This window comes from Phyllostomus discolor, chromosome 8 (genome assembly GCF_004126475.2).
Source record: "Phyllostomus discolor isolate MPI-MPIP mPhyDis1 chromosome 8, mPhyDis1.pri.v3, whole genome shotgun sequence".
In the NCBI taxonomy this organism is placed as follows: Eukaryota; Metazoa; Chordata; class Mammalia; order Chiroptera; family Phyllostomidae; genus Phyllostomus; species Phyllostomus discolor.
In genome coordinates this window covers 104,052,687-104,069,534 of record NC_040910.2, presented here as the reverse complement: position 1 = coordinate 104,069,534, position 16,848 = coordinate 104,052,687, and the positions used below count along the sequence as shown (strand labels likewise).

Genomic DNA, 16,848 nt, shown 5'->3' with positions numbered 1-16,848 from the left:
TCAGTACCTGCGTGCATGGTAGATGCTGTGGACAGCAGACACGACCCTCAGCCCGGAGGGCTCAGAGCCTCGCACTGGAGGTCTGTGCGTGGTGGGGCTCCCCTGTGTCCAGCCAAAGTTACAAGGCGGGTGGGGATAAGTAACAGGTAAGACTCCAGGAGAGCCAAGGACAGAGAAGCCAGGACCAATCCAGCACGGCCAACGAAGGGGAGCAGAAGGGAAGGGGAAAGGAGGCAGCAGAAGCAACCCCATCCTAAGAAGTGTTGATACTGAGGCAAACGCCTGCAAATGAGGTCTGAAGCTGCCCCATGGCAGCCCAGGATAAGGCCTTGGCATCTGCGTTGACTCTGAGCGGACACCCAGCTCTCAGGGCTCCCGGGCCCAGGCGGCCTGGGCGACCGAATGACCTGTTTCTGCCCCACTTCCCAGCAGTCAAGGGAGACACACCCGACCCTCAGGAAGGAGGCCGGAAGGCTGGGAAGGGCCAGGGAGGCGTCTGAAGGTGACCAGCACAGGGCTGGTTCTTGGCCATGTGACGAGGAATCCCCTCAAGGCAGGGCTTTTCAAAGTGTCTTTCCCTGCCAAGGGTGCTTCCGGGACACTTTGGAGGAGGGGACAGAAGGAAGGAAGCTGGGAGACTAGGATACCACCTTCCTTCCTGTGGCTGGCTTCAACCATGGGGTGATTTGGGGGGCAATTGCCATCTAACAGGACCCTTCCCTTGTCGAGGAGACCCAGAGGAATCTCCAATGGTGGAGCAGTAAATGAAATGGTAGGAGACCCAGTGTTTTGGGAAGAAGGCCAGCTGGAAGCCTGGAAGCACAGGGATGGCTGGTCTAAGTTTGGCCCCCTCCCCAGCCGGGGCCTATCCCAGAGCCCAGCCTAGATTCACGGTGCCAAACCCCAACACATGTAACCCACCAGAAAAACGAGAACAGGGTAGCCCCTGCCCCCGTCAGCCCACAGAGTGGCAGCCCCTCTCCCACCCCCACTGCCTGGGAGGCACTGGCAGAGAGCCCCAGCTCTGTCACCAGCCGGTCTGCTGGCCTCTGCCTGCTCAGTGGCACATGCCCCTGCCTGGGCCCCCACCTCCCCCAGCCCCCGCCGGGGCCTGCCAGGAAAAACATTCTCTGGAATCCAGACCGTGACCCACTTTCTCACACACACATCTGCAGGAATACGCTGTCCTAGGACTGGGGACCTCCAAAGCTGCCTCCGGATTGATTGGGGGGGAGACAAAGGGAGGAAGACAGGTACCCCTACCCTAATAGATGAACAGGATCCCACCCCGGAGCCAAGGCCAAGCCCCTCTGGACGAGGGGCAGGGTACACTGACCAGGGTCGGGGTGTAGGGCCAACACCCAATCCAGGAGCTCCACAAGCCCCCTGCAGGCTGCCATTGGAAGGGGAACCCCCATACGAGCAGACGGTGCCCATTTCCATCTGTAGCTATTCCCCCCACAACCCCAGAGACCCCTTGCTTTCAGCCAGATACACCCGAGTCTGGGAGGGGGGGGGTCATCTGTCCCCATACAGGGGCTCAGTAGCAGAACAATAAGAGCACAGGTGACCTGAGTGCCTTCAGGGTAACCACTACACTTGGTCTCCGCAGCTAGAAAGCGGAACTAAAACCAGGGTCCCACGCAGGCAGGCGCTGGGCGGAGTAATGAGATGACTCGGGCTCCGAGGTGGCTGCTTTAGGTCACTTCCCTCACTCCCTGGGGGAGGGCTCCAAGGTTCAGGACAATCCAGCCGCTCCTGCCACCGTGTGTGTCCTCTTTACAGGAGGAAAGTGGAGGGCAGAATAGGGCAGGCAACTCAACAGCCCCCGTGGGCCAAGCCTGGACTGGGCACCCCAAGGAAACCCCACCCCTGTCTCAATCAGGTCTGCCTCTTCTCCCTGCCCCATAAGCCCTGTCCCTCTTTTCTGAAAGGCCCCGGTAAGAAGATTTCGGAGAAGCACTCCTGAGACTCGGGACTCGGGACTGGGAGCAAAGTGCACCTCTGGGCAGGCACCTCATTCCCACTGTCCTGGAAGTCCATGGTCTCCCTTTCACAAAAATCCAGACCTCTGGTGCCTGTTAGCAGCCTCTCCGGCTCCGGCCTCACCCTTAGGTCTCCCTTGCCTGCAGCTCCCAAGCTGAAGCCCAGTCCACAGAAAGGCAGACAGAGGCTGATGGGGCAGAAGCAAGATCCCCTGCACGCACTTACTTGGGCGAGGCCGAGACCAGCTCCTACCTCTCTGTAATCACTGTGGAGGTGGGGGAGGGGCTGCTCTTAGCCCTGGGTGAGGGAGATGCAGCCAATTCCAGGTCGCTGTGCCTGCAGCCTGGCACCTTGCCCTCTGCACCCAGGCTGCCTGGGTGGCCATGACTCAGGGTTGGAGTATGAGACCTTCCTCTCCCTTCCTGTTGCCAGGGTTACAATTCCTCCCTTCTTCGGGGGCAATGCCAGCCCCACCCTGCTTGGGTCACCAACGGGAGTTCAGTTAGCCACCTGGGCCGCTGGCTTAAAGTGACAGACCTTGGCCTCACCTCCACACATTCCCGGGGGGGGTGGGGGGGGGGCGAGGGGGAGATGATTACTTCCTACCACCCCAGCTCCTGGAAGGAGCGTGCCTCAGGCCCAGGGTCAGGAAGGGGCGGCGCCACTGTGGACACTAAAATAAGATAGTGTAAATACAGGTACTGTTTTGCAAACATAACAGGCAGAAGAGCTGAGCACAAAGAACCTCAGGCTTGAATTCCAGCTCTGCCTGAGAAGGGAATGAGCCACCTGAACTGTCTTAGCCTCCGTTTATGGGGCTCATCACCTACAGGGGCAGCCATGTCTGCGGCGGGAGGCTGCTGCGGAGACCCAGCCTGGCCCTTCGCAATCAGCAGCAGCTATGAAGGGATGGCCGCAGGTGATCGTGGGGTACGTCAGCTAACCAAAAGGGGACACCACAAGTGCAAGGACTTGTCTCTTTTTTGTGTCCAGCCAGCCTCCTTCTTATCTTGCTGCCCCCTATAGGAGTGAGAGGGCAGGAGAGGGGGCAGTTCAAACAACCAGAGGCGGGGAGCCCTCCTAATGGGGGACTCCAGGGAAACTGGCACCCACCAGTCCCCTATCCAGGGAGAGGGGCAGGGCAAGGTTCTTAACAACACAGGTTCCTATACACCAATGCTTCCTAACGGGGTCTGGGGTAAAAATCCACCTCTCTCAAAATGCAGGGGACCTTTTGAGACACAGCCCCTCTCCCTCCTCAAAGGCCTGTGGCAACCCTTCAGAGCACCGGGCACAAAGTAGGTACTCAATAAGTATCTGTCCAGTGAATGAGCCAATGAGGTCACCCCGTTTCTCCCCCAACTCTAACCCCAGAAGTCCTCTGGGGAAGGAAATCTCGATCTCTCCCCTTGGACACCGCCATCAGCCATACACATTTATTCAGCATGCAAGGCACACTGGGTACTGCAGGCTGGGTTTACTCACTTAAGTCTTTGAGAGATAAGGCTCAGGAAGGAGAAAAGGTTGACACCAAGGACACAGGCTCGTGCTCTGGGTCGCCTTGTGGGCTAAGTGCCCTAGGGAAATTGTGCTGTAGTAAACGGGTGGGTCTAATTTGACTCTCTCCTATTGTAAATGGAAAGCCATCTACTGGGAAGTTGGTTAGCAACCTTGCCTCTGGGACAGAAGGTTCCTCCTCTCAGGTCTCAGCCCTTGGGGCACCAGCTCCCCAGTAGGAAGTGCCAGTCCTTCCTGCGGGGAAGGAGTTAGGAAAGAGGAAGAGGTCTGACACAGGGATACTCCCCGCCTCCGGCTCGGCGCTGGGAGTGAGGTCTCCCCAGGACCACCTCCTACAGGGAAAGCTCTCAAAAGAGGGAGGAATCACCAATCCTACTTTCCAAGACAGCCCTCACCTGACTGTCCTCTTTAGCTGGGGTGAGAGAAAGCTAGCTGGGGGGGGGGGGGGGGGGAGGGAGTGTACCTTGCAGGACACCTGTCCTCCTGGCCCCCGACACACAGGACACCAAAGTTCTTTACAAGGGGAGCCAGGTGTGGGGCTAGAGTATCCCCCCAAGGTAGGGAGTGCACAGCCTACTCCACATCCCCTTGAGCGCACTTTTGCCCCACCTGCAAGGAAATAACCTCATCAGGCATCTGCCAGACAGGGAGAGCCGAGGCCCAGAGCCATTCACAAAGCCCGCGGGAGAACACCTGGAGTGCAGACCCTGTCTCCCAACTCCCGGGCTAGCAACCTCTCCGTCATATATTGCTTCTGCCTCATAGGAGTGAACCTGTCCACAGCCTCTTCCCCACGCATGACCGTGGAGAAGGAGAGCACAGGGAACTCCAGGAAGAGAGGCCAAAATCCCTGCCACCAGGGAAGGGCATGAACACCAGTGTGCAAAGACAGAGAGTTCTTCGGTTAGTGCCTCCAAGCCCAAGTCCTGCCCTCCGGAGGTTGGCACAGTCATCGGGAAGGTCAGCACCCACCTCCTTTGTGTCCACAATACAGCACTCCTCTCCTCCTGTCTGGCCGAACCCAGGAGAGACAGTCAAACAGCAGTAGCCCCCTATGCATCCTTCCTCCCAAAAGGCCAAAGGTCACTGAGGAAGCTCCAACCCCAAGGAGAAGGGGAGAAGCAAGTATCCAATGAACTGTCCTTTCACGAACAAAACATGGCTTCAAGCGGGCAATGAACTTGGTCCCAGGGCTCTGCACCCCTCTTGCATCCCATGCCCCTCACACCCTGCCATTTTAGATGAGAAAGAGGGTGTGTATTTGGACTTGGAGCCAGCTTTGGGAAGTGGGTGGGAGGCACGGTGAGGAAGGGGACAAAAATCACAAAGGCCCCTCCTCCAGACTGGGGCAGGATGCAGAGGAACCGAAGATTTTTGCCTCGGGGTCTAAGGGAGCTTAAAAGAGGACAGGATCCTACCCCAAACTGCTGGAAACACCCAATTCTACTCTCCACCCCCCTCCAAAAGTATAATGACAACCAGATGAACAAGTCCAGCATAGGTAGGGGTGGTGGGGAGGATGAATCGTAAGGGCCCTCAGGGGACAATGAATTTCCAGAAGGCCACCCTCCCCTCCCCCCAAACACCTCCCCCTTTTCTTGCCTTCCCCTGAGCTCAGCCAACCCCACCTCCATTGGGTAAACCTGCTTTGAAAAGTTAGCTCTTTGTTCTGCTCTGAGCACAATTTCAGAAGATCTCTGCGAAGCACCCCCCGCCCACCCTACTCCAGCATCCGACCCCGCCCCGCTCGGGCTAGGCAGCTCAGCGCGGCGAGTTGGCCTCTAATTTGAGGTGGGGGCTGGGAAGCTACCATTAACCGGTGGTCCATTAATCGCTGAACCACCCAGGGTAGTACAGATCGTCCAAAAAAGAAGGTCTTGCAATGGGGCTCAGGTCCTTCCTTATCCGCAGCCCAATTCACCAAATGCAACACTCACCGGTTGGTAGCCCCCGCCCCCAGTCTCCAGGCCAGGAAGCCCAGCCATTCGTGGCCGGAGCCGACAGTTTCGCTGGGCCCCCCAGCCTCTGCCCCGCCCCACCGCCGCCCCCTCCCCGGGAGCCCCGCGCTTCCGCCTACTTGGCGCTCCGGGCGGCGGGGAGAAGGAGCGTCAGTCCCTCACACTCCCGGGCCTAGGGGGCGGGACTGCACCCCTAACCTCCCCCAGCCCCCACCCCTTGGCCTGGCTTCTCTACCCCTTTTCCGTTCTCCCAACCCCAGGGCAGAGCCGACTCTTCTCCAACAGTGGCTGCCCGCCACGCGTGGACTCCTTGCCTCGCCTCTGATCTCCTGGTTTCCAGACTGGGGTCTGTCCCCAACACCCCATGACACCGCCCTCCCTCTCTCCTCCAAGGATCGCGGGGATCGGGTGGCCAAAACCCAGCCCCTCTCTCTTCCCCTCAATCTGGAGCACTGCTCGAGAACGGCAAAGACGCGTCTCCCGGTCCCGGGGCTCACCTTATCCAGACAGTTCACCTTCTCGGTGGGGTACACGATCTTGCCGCACCGGGCGCAGTTGGGATTCATGGCTCCAAGAAAGGCTGGGGCGGGGACGCCGGAGCTCGCGCGCCTTCTCTTTCCCCGGAGCGAGCTGGCGGGAGACAGCAGCCGCTGCAACTACACAGGCGGCAGCGACCGCGGCTGGAGCTAGGGAACTGGCCTCCGCCTCCGCCCTCCTTCCCCTAATAAACACAGTGGGGAGGAGGGGCTGCACCGGGGCGGGGACGCGCCGCGGGCGCGGGCGCGGACAGGGGCGCGTGCGGGCAGGCGCGCTCTCCGAGAGACTTGGGGCTGCGCGAGGGCGGGTTCCGGGTAGGGCTGTGTGGCCCGGGGTGCGCGCCCAGGTGCTCCCAAGCCCGAGGTGCCCTGGAAAGACGCCGGATTCGCCCAGAGCCCTTCCCGCGCTGCAGGCGGCACGGAGCTGGTCTGGCCCCAAACATCTGGGGCTCCCGGGCTAAGGGAGGCGGGCAAACCTCCCGCATCCGTCGAGGGTGGGGTTGGAACCTCCTGAACGCCCGATCAGATTCACCGGATTCGGGGACTTTCCTTTGTATGGGTCTGTCTGAACCTACAGACAGAATGGGAACCCCCTTGCCCCGCCCCTCGGTTAGCCTCCCTTCCCCCTCATATCCTTTCCCACTTCTGTAGGGCGGAACCCGTTCCTCCCGCCTGTACTCAGCGCCTCGCAGTTCGAGCTTGTTCTTTCCTCCCCGCGCCTCTGCGGTGCAGCTTTCCTGGGGTTCTCTGGATTCAGGCACCTTCCGCTTTCCGCTTGGCCCCCTCTCCTCCTTCATTCCTTTTGCCTTACTCTTATTAACCACCTCAGTGTAGCAATGTCCTAGTATCCATCCAAAGATGTATCTCCAGGCGCCAAAGTCGCGCGGGGGTATAGCTCAGTGGTAGAGCATTTGACTGCAGATCAAGAGGTCCCTGGTTCAAATCCGGGTGCCCCCTGGATGGCTTTTCTTCTTTGTAACTAATATAGTTCTGTCTCTCGTTTATTTTATCATTGGGCCTTAGATAAAGAGAAAACAGAAATGATTTTTCAGAAATTCCTTTCTCATATTCCAACCTTAGCGAAAAGCTTTCCGTTTTGTGTTGTACCCTACCAAAAGGAGGAAGAGTGAATATGCGCACAAATCAGGTACAAGAGCTGCGCGTAAGGATTACCGGCTCCAGAGGTGTCGGGGATTTCCCCGGCCACAGGTTCCGGGGACAAAATGACTACCTCAGGTTGGCGTTCCGTTTCCGATGGGGGTGTGGGTGGGTCAAAAAATAAATAAATAAACCCACAGATACAGTCTTTCTCCAACTTCAACTTTCTTTATTACCAATGATACGAACGTGCTGTGTTCACCCTTCCCTATGGCTCATGACACAGGCAGACAGGGTCAAAGCACTTTGGAAAACCTTAAAATGCCCGATGCACACCCATCAACTCACTTTAATTTGCAAAAATTAAGCTATCTGCTCTTGCAGACTGACATAAAGTAAGGCAGTGGTTCTCAGACATGAGCGCATCAGAATTACCTAGAGGGCTTGTTAAAACACCCCCAGTTTCTGATTCTGTGGGCCTAGAGTGGGGTCCGGAGAATTTGCATTTCTGACAAGTTGCCGAGTGATGTTGCTGCTGCTGGTCAGGGGACCATGCTTTGAGATCTACTAAACTGGTGATACAGGTCTATCGAGTTTCATAACGTAAAGGTAGGGGCAGATATTTGTTGGTTGAGTCACTGACAGTATAAAAAAAAAAAAAAGTAAATGTGAAGGGAGTAAGGGCTTCCCCTTCGACTAGGTTTCGCCCCAAAAAAGGAAAAATAAAGGAGAAAGGGAGAGGCAAGCTGCCTGGGTCAGGGGGCAGCTGCGATATTTTAAACCAGGAATCTGTTTGTGTTGTCCCTCCAGGCCCAGGGGAATATTACCGCGCATTTTTCCCCACGGCTCCCATTACGGCTCCCATTACTGTGGGACTGGACGTGGGCAGAGCTGCGGTCCTGGTGCAAAGCCCAGACCCTAGATACAACCAACTTTTCACCCTTTCCTGGAGACAAGTCCTGAAACTTACTACCTGTAGGTTATCAGGCCAAAGGCTTGCTGGGAGCTAATATGAAGGGGAAAATTGTGCACTCTTCACCTTTTATCTTACATCTCTGCGTGTCTTGTTTAAACTTTGCAGCTATGTAAACCTCAGTTTTAATTCATTCTCCTAGTCCAACCGCTCAGAGTATGAACTAGGCAAAATGACATTGCCCACCCATCTCTGAGGCCAATAGGTCTTGTGAACGGTCTTAAGAGATGGGAAGAGTTGTTGCTTCCTTTCTACCCATTCAGAGTAGCGATGGGCTTCTCACTACTGAGGAGAGGAACACGGGTTAGAAGCAGGAAAGTCATCCGCGTGCAACCTCTTGGTGGCTCCCGGTTTTTCAGGTAAGGGGACATTGGAAGAGGAAAGCTGGAAGGTGGAATAGACAAGGTGGGTCCTAGGAAACTGGAGACAGAGTCCGTTTTTCAGGGTTACATCTGAGCGACTTTGAGAAAATGTGAAAAGCAAGTGAGGGGGCATTCGGATTTGAACCAGAGACTTCTTAATCCACAGTTAAATGCTCTACCGCTGAACTATACCCCCTCCTACCTGTATTATTTTTGCTAACAGTTATTTGATAAATTCTTTTTACACCAATCTAATTTTTTTGTGATGAAACTATTTGTTCCAAGTTAGATATTTCAGCCCTAGCTGGCATAGCTCAGTGGATTGAGCAAGGGCTGCGAACCAAAGCATCGCAGGTTCAATTCCCAGTCAGGGCACATGCCTGGGTTGCAGGCCACAGCCCCCCGCAACCGCACATTGATGTTTCTCTCTCTCTCTTTCTCCCTCCCTTCCCTCTCTAAAAATAAATAAATAAAATCTTTTTAAAAAGTTAGATATTTCTCACTAAATGATACCAAATTTCCTTATGATGAGGAACAAAACTAAAAGACCAACTCAAAACATGTGAACTTGGGTACCACTCCACCTTTTCTGGGCTAAATTTTTTATCTGCAATCCCGCCCACGAGCCAGTTTGCCCTAAGAGGTGAAAGAACAACCTCTCGCAAAACTTCATAGGGAAGCCTTTCCCCTCGTCTCTCCACACAGAATACAAACACATTTTTACTGTGAGACTTTCCCTGGCTATTCTCTCTAGCAGACGTGTCCAAACTTTTGGCGTCTCTGGGCCACACTGGAAGAAGCATTGTCTTGGGCCACATGTTAAATACACAAACAGTAACAAAAACTGACAAGCAAAAAAAAAAAAGGTTTTCAGTAAGTTTACGATTTGGTGTTGAGCTGCATTCCTAGCCTCCCTGGGCTGCACGTGGCCTGTGGGCTGCACGTTGGACCCCCTGCCAGTGGTTCCTCTCTCTTTTCCTGGAGCGACTCCTACGTGCCTCACTCTGGTTACCGGACATACTTTCAACAGAAGGACACAAAGGTTCTGATTCACACTGAATTTAAAATCCAGCGGAGACAGGCTAGAAACAAATGCACAAGTGAACAAACAAGGAAATGTCCAGGAGTGATATGGGAAATATTAAAATAAATTTTAAAACAGAAAGCATCATCAACAACAACAACAACAAAATCCCACGAGATTCTGCATTAGGAAGGTACATGGGGGATGCTCTTTCAGGTCGGAGAACCTTAAACCACAGAAGACCTCTCTGTGCAGGTGATTTTGGAGTTCAGACCCACATGGCAGGGGGTGGGGAGGGGGAGGCTTCCGGATAGAAGAAATGGCTACTATATAGGCCCTAGGCTCAGAGTGGCTAGAGGAAGGTGAACAAGGGGAGAGCAATTCAAGAGAACTGGAGAGGGCCTTGTGAGCCAAGCTAAGGGGTTTGGATTTTACTCCAAATGGCCAAAAAGCCAGCAATGGACAATTCTGAGCAGAGGGATTTGAAATCATCTCCCACACTCCTGTGGAAAGTGTTCCAGGGTGCCTGCATCAGCAGCACACACACTAAAACTGAGACCATACAGGGAAGATTATCATGGCCCTGCACAAGGGTGACACCCAGACTCGTGAAGAATTCCCCTTTTTTTTTTTTAAAGATTTTTTTTTATTTATTCACTTTTAGAGAGGGAAGGGAGGGAGACAGAGAGAGAGAGAGAGAGAGAGAGAGAGAGAGAGAGAGAGAAACATCAATGTGCGGCTGCTGGGGGCCATGGCCTGCAACCCAAGCATGTACCCTGGCTGGGAATCGAACCTGTGACATTTTGGTTCGCAGCCTGCGCTCAATCCACTGAGCTACGCCAGCCGGGGCTAGAATTCCCCATTTTTTATTCTTGCATTCTTTACCCTTCCATCGCTGTATTGATTATTTTTTTATTTTATTTTTTAAAGTAACTTGAATTTTTTAAATGTACTGATTTGAGACATCCACCATTTTCATTGGTTGCTTCTCGTATGTGCCCTGACCCGCGATCAGGCATGCGACCTTGGCGTATCAGGAAGATGATCCAACCAGCTGAGCCACCCAGCCAGGGCCACTGATTCTATTAAAAAAAATTAAACCCAACCGCTGCCTTACTTCATCTCTACAAAGTGTTCACAGCAAAACATGTTTGATCTGTTTTTAGCTTCTTGAAGAATTAAACTTTCATCAAAAAAAAAAAGAAAAGGGGTTATAAAAAGTCAAAAATAGACATAGAGAATATATACAAGAGAATATTACCCTTAAAAAAGAGGATCTTGCAATATGTGAGAACATGGTACATTATGCAGTGTGAAATAAGCCAACCGCGTAATAGAAGGACAAATACTGCATGGTTCCACTTACATGAGGTACCTAAAACAGTCAAATTCACAGAAGCAGAGAGTGGAATTGTGGTTGCCAGGGATGAAGAGAGGGAAATGGATAGGTGCTGATCAATGGGTATTAAGTTTCAATTTGCAAGGTGAGTGAGTTCTAGAGATCTGCCGTACAACACTGTGCCTGCCTGTAGGTAACAATACTGTGCCGTACGTTTAAGAATCTGTTAAGAGGGTCGATGTCATGCTGAGTATTCTTACCACAATTAAAAGGAAAGAAAGAGTGGGCACAGAGAGCCAGGTTAGGATTCTGCTGAAAGAGATGGTGGTGATGCCTTAAGCTACAGCGGTGCATTAGTTTCATATTACTGCTGTAACAAATTACCACACATGTATTTGCTTAAAACAATGCAGATGTATTATCCTACAGTTCTAGAGGTCAGAATTCCAAAATCAACTTCACTGGGCTGAAAATCGAAGTGTTGGCATGCCTGCAGTCCTTCTGGAGGTTTTAGGAGAAAATCAGTTTCCTTGACTTTCGTAGCTTCTACAGGCTGCCTGCACTTTCCGACCCAGGGTCCCTTCCTCCATCTGCAAAGCCAGAAGAGTAGCCTCTTCTCATCCTCTGGTCTCCACTTTTTTTATTTTTTAAGATTTTATTTATTTATTTTTAGAGAGGGGAAGGGAAGGAGAAAGACAGGGAGAGAAACAGCAAAGGAGAAAGAGAGGGAGAGACACACCAATGTGTGTGGTTGCCTCTCACGCACCCACAACTGGGGACCTGGATGCCTGTACCCTGACTGGAAATCGAACCAGCGGTCATTGGATTTGCAGACCTGTGCTCAATCCACTGAGCTACACCAGCCAGGGTTTTTCCATTCTTACATCTTTCTGTCTCTGACTCGGATCCTTCTGCCTCCCTCTTATTAGGACCCTTGTGATTACATTGAGCTCACCCGGATAATCCAGAATAAGCTCCCCATTTTAAGATCCTTAATTTAATCACTCCTGCAAAGTCCCTTTTATCATGTAAGGTAGCATATTCCCAAGGGGACTGGGATGTGGAAATATATGGAGGGCCATTTTTAGCCTCCCACAGTGGGAACAGCAACGCTGGAGAGCAGTGCCAGCATCCGGATTAACCATGCCCGGGAGAGCCACGCGCTTCATGTACGTCGGATAGCTTGAAGACGGTGAGGGGGCGAGAAGAGTCAAGAACGACTCTTGTGTTTTTTTTGTCTTCACTGTCAGGGTGGATGGTGATGTGATTTCCCGAAATAAAGACTGGGGAAAGAGTGCGTTTAGGAAAAAAAAATTAAGAGTTTCTTTTTCAAACCCTTAAACAGAGAGTAATAAAGTACAGCTTCCTATCCTCATGGACCTCACATTCTAGCATGGGATCAACACGTTAAGTGTGAGGTGCCCCGTAGACATTTAAGAGGAGGTGTTAAGTATACAGTTAGAGATCCAGTTAATTCTGGGTTTCAGGGAGAGGTCCGGGTTGGAAACAGATTTTGGGCAGTCGTCCGAGTATAGTTGGTAGTTGTTGAAAGGAGGCAGTTGATTCCAGAAGTGTGCTAGATTCAGTTCTTACCAGCTAGTAAGAACCGATAGTTACATTTTCAGGGATTTTAAAAGCCAATCGACTCTTCAGTAGCTTAATATCCGCAGGCGGGAGCATTTGCACCTTGGGAAATCCGGTCCCGCAGAGCCAGTTGTTTGAGCCATTTGCCGGCACACCACTGCTTCTGACTGATTCTCATTTTCTCCAAAAAGAAAGAGGCAAGCGCTTCAGCTAAGACAGAGCGAGGAAGGGAGATACGGTGTGGAAGGTTCAAGACGGGGAAAGTGTATGTAATGGTCATCTTGGAGAGTGAGAAAGTGAACTCAGTCAGTCAGTGGTGTAGGAGTACTAGCCAGAGAGCCCGTTTGAGACCCTAAGAGTGACACAGGCTTGTAAGCTTTCCTCCAACGACATCCAGGCTTGTAATCAGATATTGAGTTTAATGAGGATTGTGGTTTGGCCATTAAGCACAACCCAGGACTTATAATGAACCAGGCACTGTGCCAACTACTGTGGGGAATACAAAAAAGAATGCAACATGATCCTGTCTGCAGGAAACTTACAGTCTAGTTGGAGAAACAATGTATACACACCAACGGGGCGGGGGATAACTGACAGTGGAAGCAAATGCAGAGAGCAGCAGAACTGCAGTGAAATGTAGCTGATAATGAGAAAAATGATGTACAGACTCTCTTTAAAATCAGTAGTGAGAAAGAGGAAATGGACAGGAAATTTTTTAAAGGATTTATTTATTTCTTTTAGAGAGAGGGGAAGGGAGGGAGAAAGAGGAAGGGAAACACTGACCCATTGCGAGTTGCCTCTCACGTGCTCCCAACCAGAGACCTGGCCCGCAACCCAGGCATGTGCCTTAACTGGGAATCCAACCGGCAACCTTTTGGTTCACAGGGCCAGCGCTCAACCCACTGAACCACATCAGCCAGGGTGGATTATTATTATTATTATTATTATTTTAATTTAGGGGAAGCCTGTTGATATTTGAAGAAGCCAAGGAAGAGGAAGAAGCAACTGAAGATACTGGCAAGAATGGAGAAAATGGGGGCACCTCTGGTCCTGGAGCAGAGAGGTTCTTGGGAAAGACAAGGGAAGCACTTCCTTCTGCAAAGTACTGGTGCGCAGCTCAGGTTGCAGACAGGCAGGATGGAAGTTAGTCTTGAAGAATTCCCAGATACCAGAGGTAGAAAAAGCTATATAGTTAATGTAGGAAAGGAATACTATTGCACACGCCCACAGGACCTTCAAGCATGGGTCAAAGCAGACTTTGCTCTTTTCTTCCAGAACTTTCCTGATGGCTTCTGCAATGTTTTTTTAGTTCTTCAGTATCTCTCTGGGAAATCTGAAGCAGTTGATCACAAATACCATACTGCTATTACTCAGCTGAGACGTGTCTGGTCAGTAAACACTACAATTAAGCTGTAATCTCACCCTCCCCAGCAGAGGGGGTATAGCTCAGGGGTAGAGCATTTGACTGCAGATCAAGAGGTCCCCGGTTCAAATCCGGGTGCCCCCTGGTGGTCTCACTTTTAAACCGTACCATCTATCAAGATGACAAACAGAGGCAACCTTAACCAAGCAATGGTGTGTACTGGAGACAAGAAAACATAAACTAAAGTGGACTTCACACTCCAGTACCAGGGCCAATTTGCAAGTAAAGGGATTATCATACCATGTAATATCCACAACTCTTCAGATGTCCTTTAGGTCAGTGGTTCTCAAGGTATGTGGGGATCCCCGGGGTGTCCCTGAGACTCTTCCTCATTGGAAAAAAGGAAACATTTTCATAATACCACATTACTTACCTGTGTCACTCTTGTTCTTGCATGAGTGTGTGTGGAGCTTTCCAGAGGCTGTAATGGTGTCATATTGCAACAGTTTAAATGTGGAAACACAAAAATCCAGCTGTCTTTCATTAAGCCAGATATTAAAATTAAAGGGATTTCCAAAAGCATGTAAAACAAACCCATTCTTCTCCTCAATTTATTATCATTTGGGAAAATGTAGTTATTTTTCAGGGTTATTTTAAATGCATTAACAAATAATTAGTTAATGAGTGAAGAGTGTTAAGAAAATGGAGCCCTGTGAACCAAAAGGTCACTGGTTCAATTCCCAGTCAGGGCACATGCCTGGGTTGAGGCCCGGTCCCCAGTTGGGGTGTGTGAGACTGATGTTTCTCTCACACATTGATGTTCTCTCTCTCTCTCTCTTTCTCCCTTCCTTCCCCTCTCTGAAAATAAAATGAATACAATCTTTAAGAAAAAGAAGATGGGAATAATCCCAGCATGAAATACTGTGTAGCAAGATTAAGACTGAGGAGTGTCCTTGGCTTTTGAAAACTCATAGATCATGGTGACCTCTCTAGTATAATTTCAGCATATATAATTTCTAACTTCTAGTATAACTTCAGTCATGTAGTGAGAGTAGGAACTAGATTACAAGTCTTTAAGGAATGTGTGAATGCAGGAAGTGAGGACGAAGAAGCTAACCATTCCTCAGACCTTTGGTTTTCATAAACCATTGAAATAATAATCATTTTAAAAAGAGTGGCATTTGGAGAGTGAGAAGTTGATATAGGGGTGAAAGGAATATTTTTAGCACCATAAAAGAGGAAAGAAGATAACCCCAGGAAATTAGGCAGTCCTTTAAGTAGAGCAAATGCAGCTTTATAGGAAATACTACATTTCCAAATATTTCTAATTGTGTCATAGATAAATCAAAGCTTCCTCATGCCAGGATACTGATACATGAGAACAATGAGGTAGACTTCTTCCTTAGTTCGGCAATCATTCAACAGGTATTTATCGAGCCTATGCTAAATGCTGGGAATATACTGTTGAACAAAAAGGATATGGACCCAGCCCTTACAGAGCTTCCAGACTAGCTATAAACTAGTTATAGACTACGTGGAGATGGTCACTCAACAAACAGTCATCAAACATATATTTAAAAAATGTAATAAATAGCGTTGGCTGGTGTGACTCAGTGGACTGAGTGCTGGCCTGCGGACTGAAAAGTTGCTGGTTCAATTCCCACTCAGGACACACGCCTGGGTTGTGGGCCAGGTCTCCAAGTTGGAGGTGTAGGAGAGGCAACCAATTCATGTTTTGCTCTCACATTGATGTTTCCCTCTCTTTCTTCCTCCTTTCCCTGCTCTCTAAAATAAAATAAAATATTTTTTTAAATTAAAATTAAAATGTAGTAAATAGTATTAAGGAAAAATGCCATGTGTTAAGGGATCTTATAATATGGAAACTTGACCTAATATGGGGGTCAGGGTAGATTTCTCTGAGATCTCTCTGAGACGTTTAAGCTGAGATCTGAAAAATCAGTAGGCATGAAATACATGATAAAGGTAGACAGCGCGGAGTATTCCAGGCATATCTGAGGCCTACGGCTATTCAGGAGCATGGACGGTATCTGGGACTAAAAGCCAACCCTTCAGAGCAAGAGACAGAGTGGTGCAACATGAGGTTGACAAGGTGGGATGATGTCAGATCAAGGCCTCGCATCAAATCCATGATACGGATTTGAATTTTGATTCTAAGAACAATAGAAACCATTGGAGGATTTTCAGGAGAGTGCCATCATAATATTTGTATTTCTGAAAAATTATTCCTGGCCATTGTATCAAGGGTGAATGGAGGGAGGAGGGAGACATCCAGGCCAGGAGATGGGTTAGCAGGCTTCAGAAGTAGTTCAGGAAAGAGGTGAAGGTGGCTTAGACCAGAGTGTTAGTAGAGGAGGTGAAGAGAAGTGGATAGATTTGAGAGACATTTAGAAGGCAAACTGAAAAGAACTTGGACAGGAATCTCAGATGGACACCTGGGTGGATGGTGGTTCCATTTATCAAGAGAGACAAATCTGGTAAGGAAATCATATGTTGAGAAATACATACAATTTGGCTGAGACGTGAAGGAGACAGAAAATTAACCAACCAACACATCTGTGTTCTCAGCTACTTTCAAACTCATACAAAGGAGACTCTTGTAGCTACAAAAGCTGGAAGGGTCAAGTGAAGGCATTTTAAGAGTGATAGAGAAACTTACAAATTCACAGATTATAAACTTGATTTATTTTTAATCCTCACTCAAGGATAAATTTATTGATTCTAGAGAGAGAGGAAAGGGGGAGAGGGAGGGAGGGAAGGGGAGGGAGGGAGGGGGAGAGAGAGAGAGAGAGAGAGAGGGAGAAATATCGACCTGCTGCCCCCTGCATGCTCCCCCACCAGGAACCACACCTACAACCACACCTGCAACCTAGCCATGTGCCCGGATTTGTAGACTTCTTAATATTGAAGTGCCCCAGAGCTCAATCTTTATTACTCTTCTTTATAATCTCTTCCTCTATCATGGCTTTAAGTGTATCTACATGCTCACGACTCCCACAATTATATCTCCTTCTCTCCAGAATTCCAGTCTACTATGCCCAACTTGCTACTTAAACCTCCTTTTGTTGTCTAAACATCTAACCTAACAT

General features: G+C 50.2%; 1 protein-coding gene and 3 non-coding genes across 5 annotated transcripts in view; 3 read left to right on the top strand and 1 right to left on the bottom strand.

Annotated features, from left to right (window-relative positions):
* LASP1 (LIM and SH3 protein 1) overlaps nucleotides 1-6,256 on the bottom strand; it is a 38,315-nt gene extending 32,059 nt beyond the window's left edge. The window contains exon 1 of one of the 2 annotated variants that reach the window (XM_028520366.1): nucleotides 5,960-6,256. In XM_028520366.1, the coding sequence (XP_028376167.1) occupies nucleotides 5,960-6,028 (69 nt within the window). In that variant the 5' untranslated portion in view covers nucleotides 6,029-6,256. Of the gene's footprint in view, nucleotides 1-5,441; nucleotides 5,525-5,959 lie in introns of those variants that run through there. The other variant, XM_028520367.2, reaches the window with a different exon arrangement.
* Nucleotides 6,257-6,883: 627 nt separating this feature from the next.
* Nucleotides 6,884-6,955, top strand: TRNAC-GCA. Its single transcript has one exon. It is a non-coding gene; the product is annotated as a tRNA-Cys (tRNA).
* Nucleotides 6,956-9,977: 3,022 nt separating this feature from the next.
* On the top strand, nucleotides 9,978-10,083 carry LOC114504358. The gene has a single exon (XR_003685138.1). It is a non-coding gene; the product is annotated as a U6 spliceosomal RNA (small nuclear RNA).
* A 3,730-nt stretch (nucleotides 10,084-13,813) lies between these two features.
* On the top strand, nucleotides 13,814-13,885 carry TRNAC-GCA. Its single transcript has one exon. It is a non-coding gene; the product is annotated as a tRNA-Cys (tRNA).
* The last annotated feature ends 2,963 nt before the right edge of the window (nucleotides 13,886-16,848 follow it).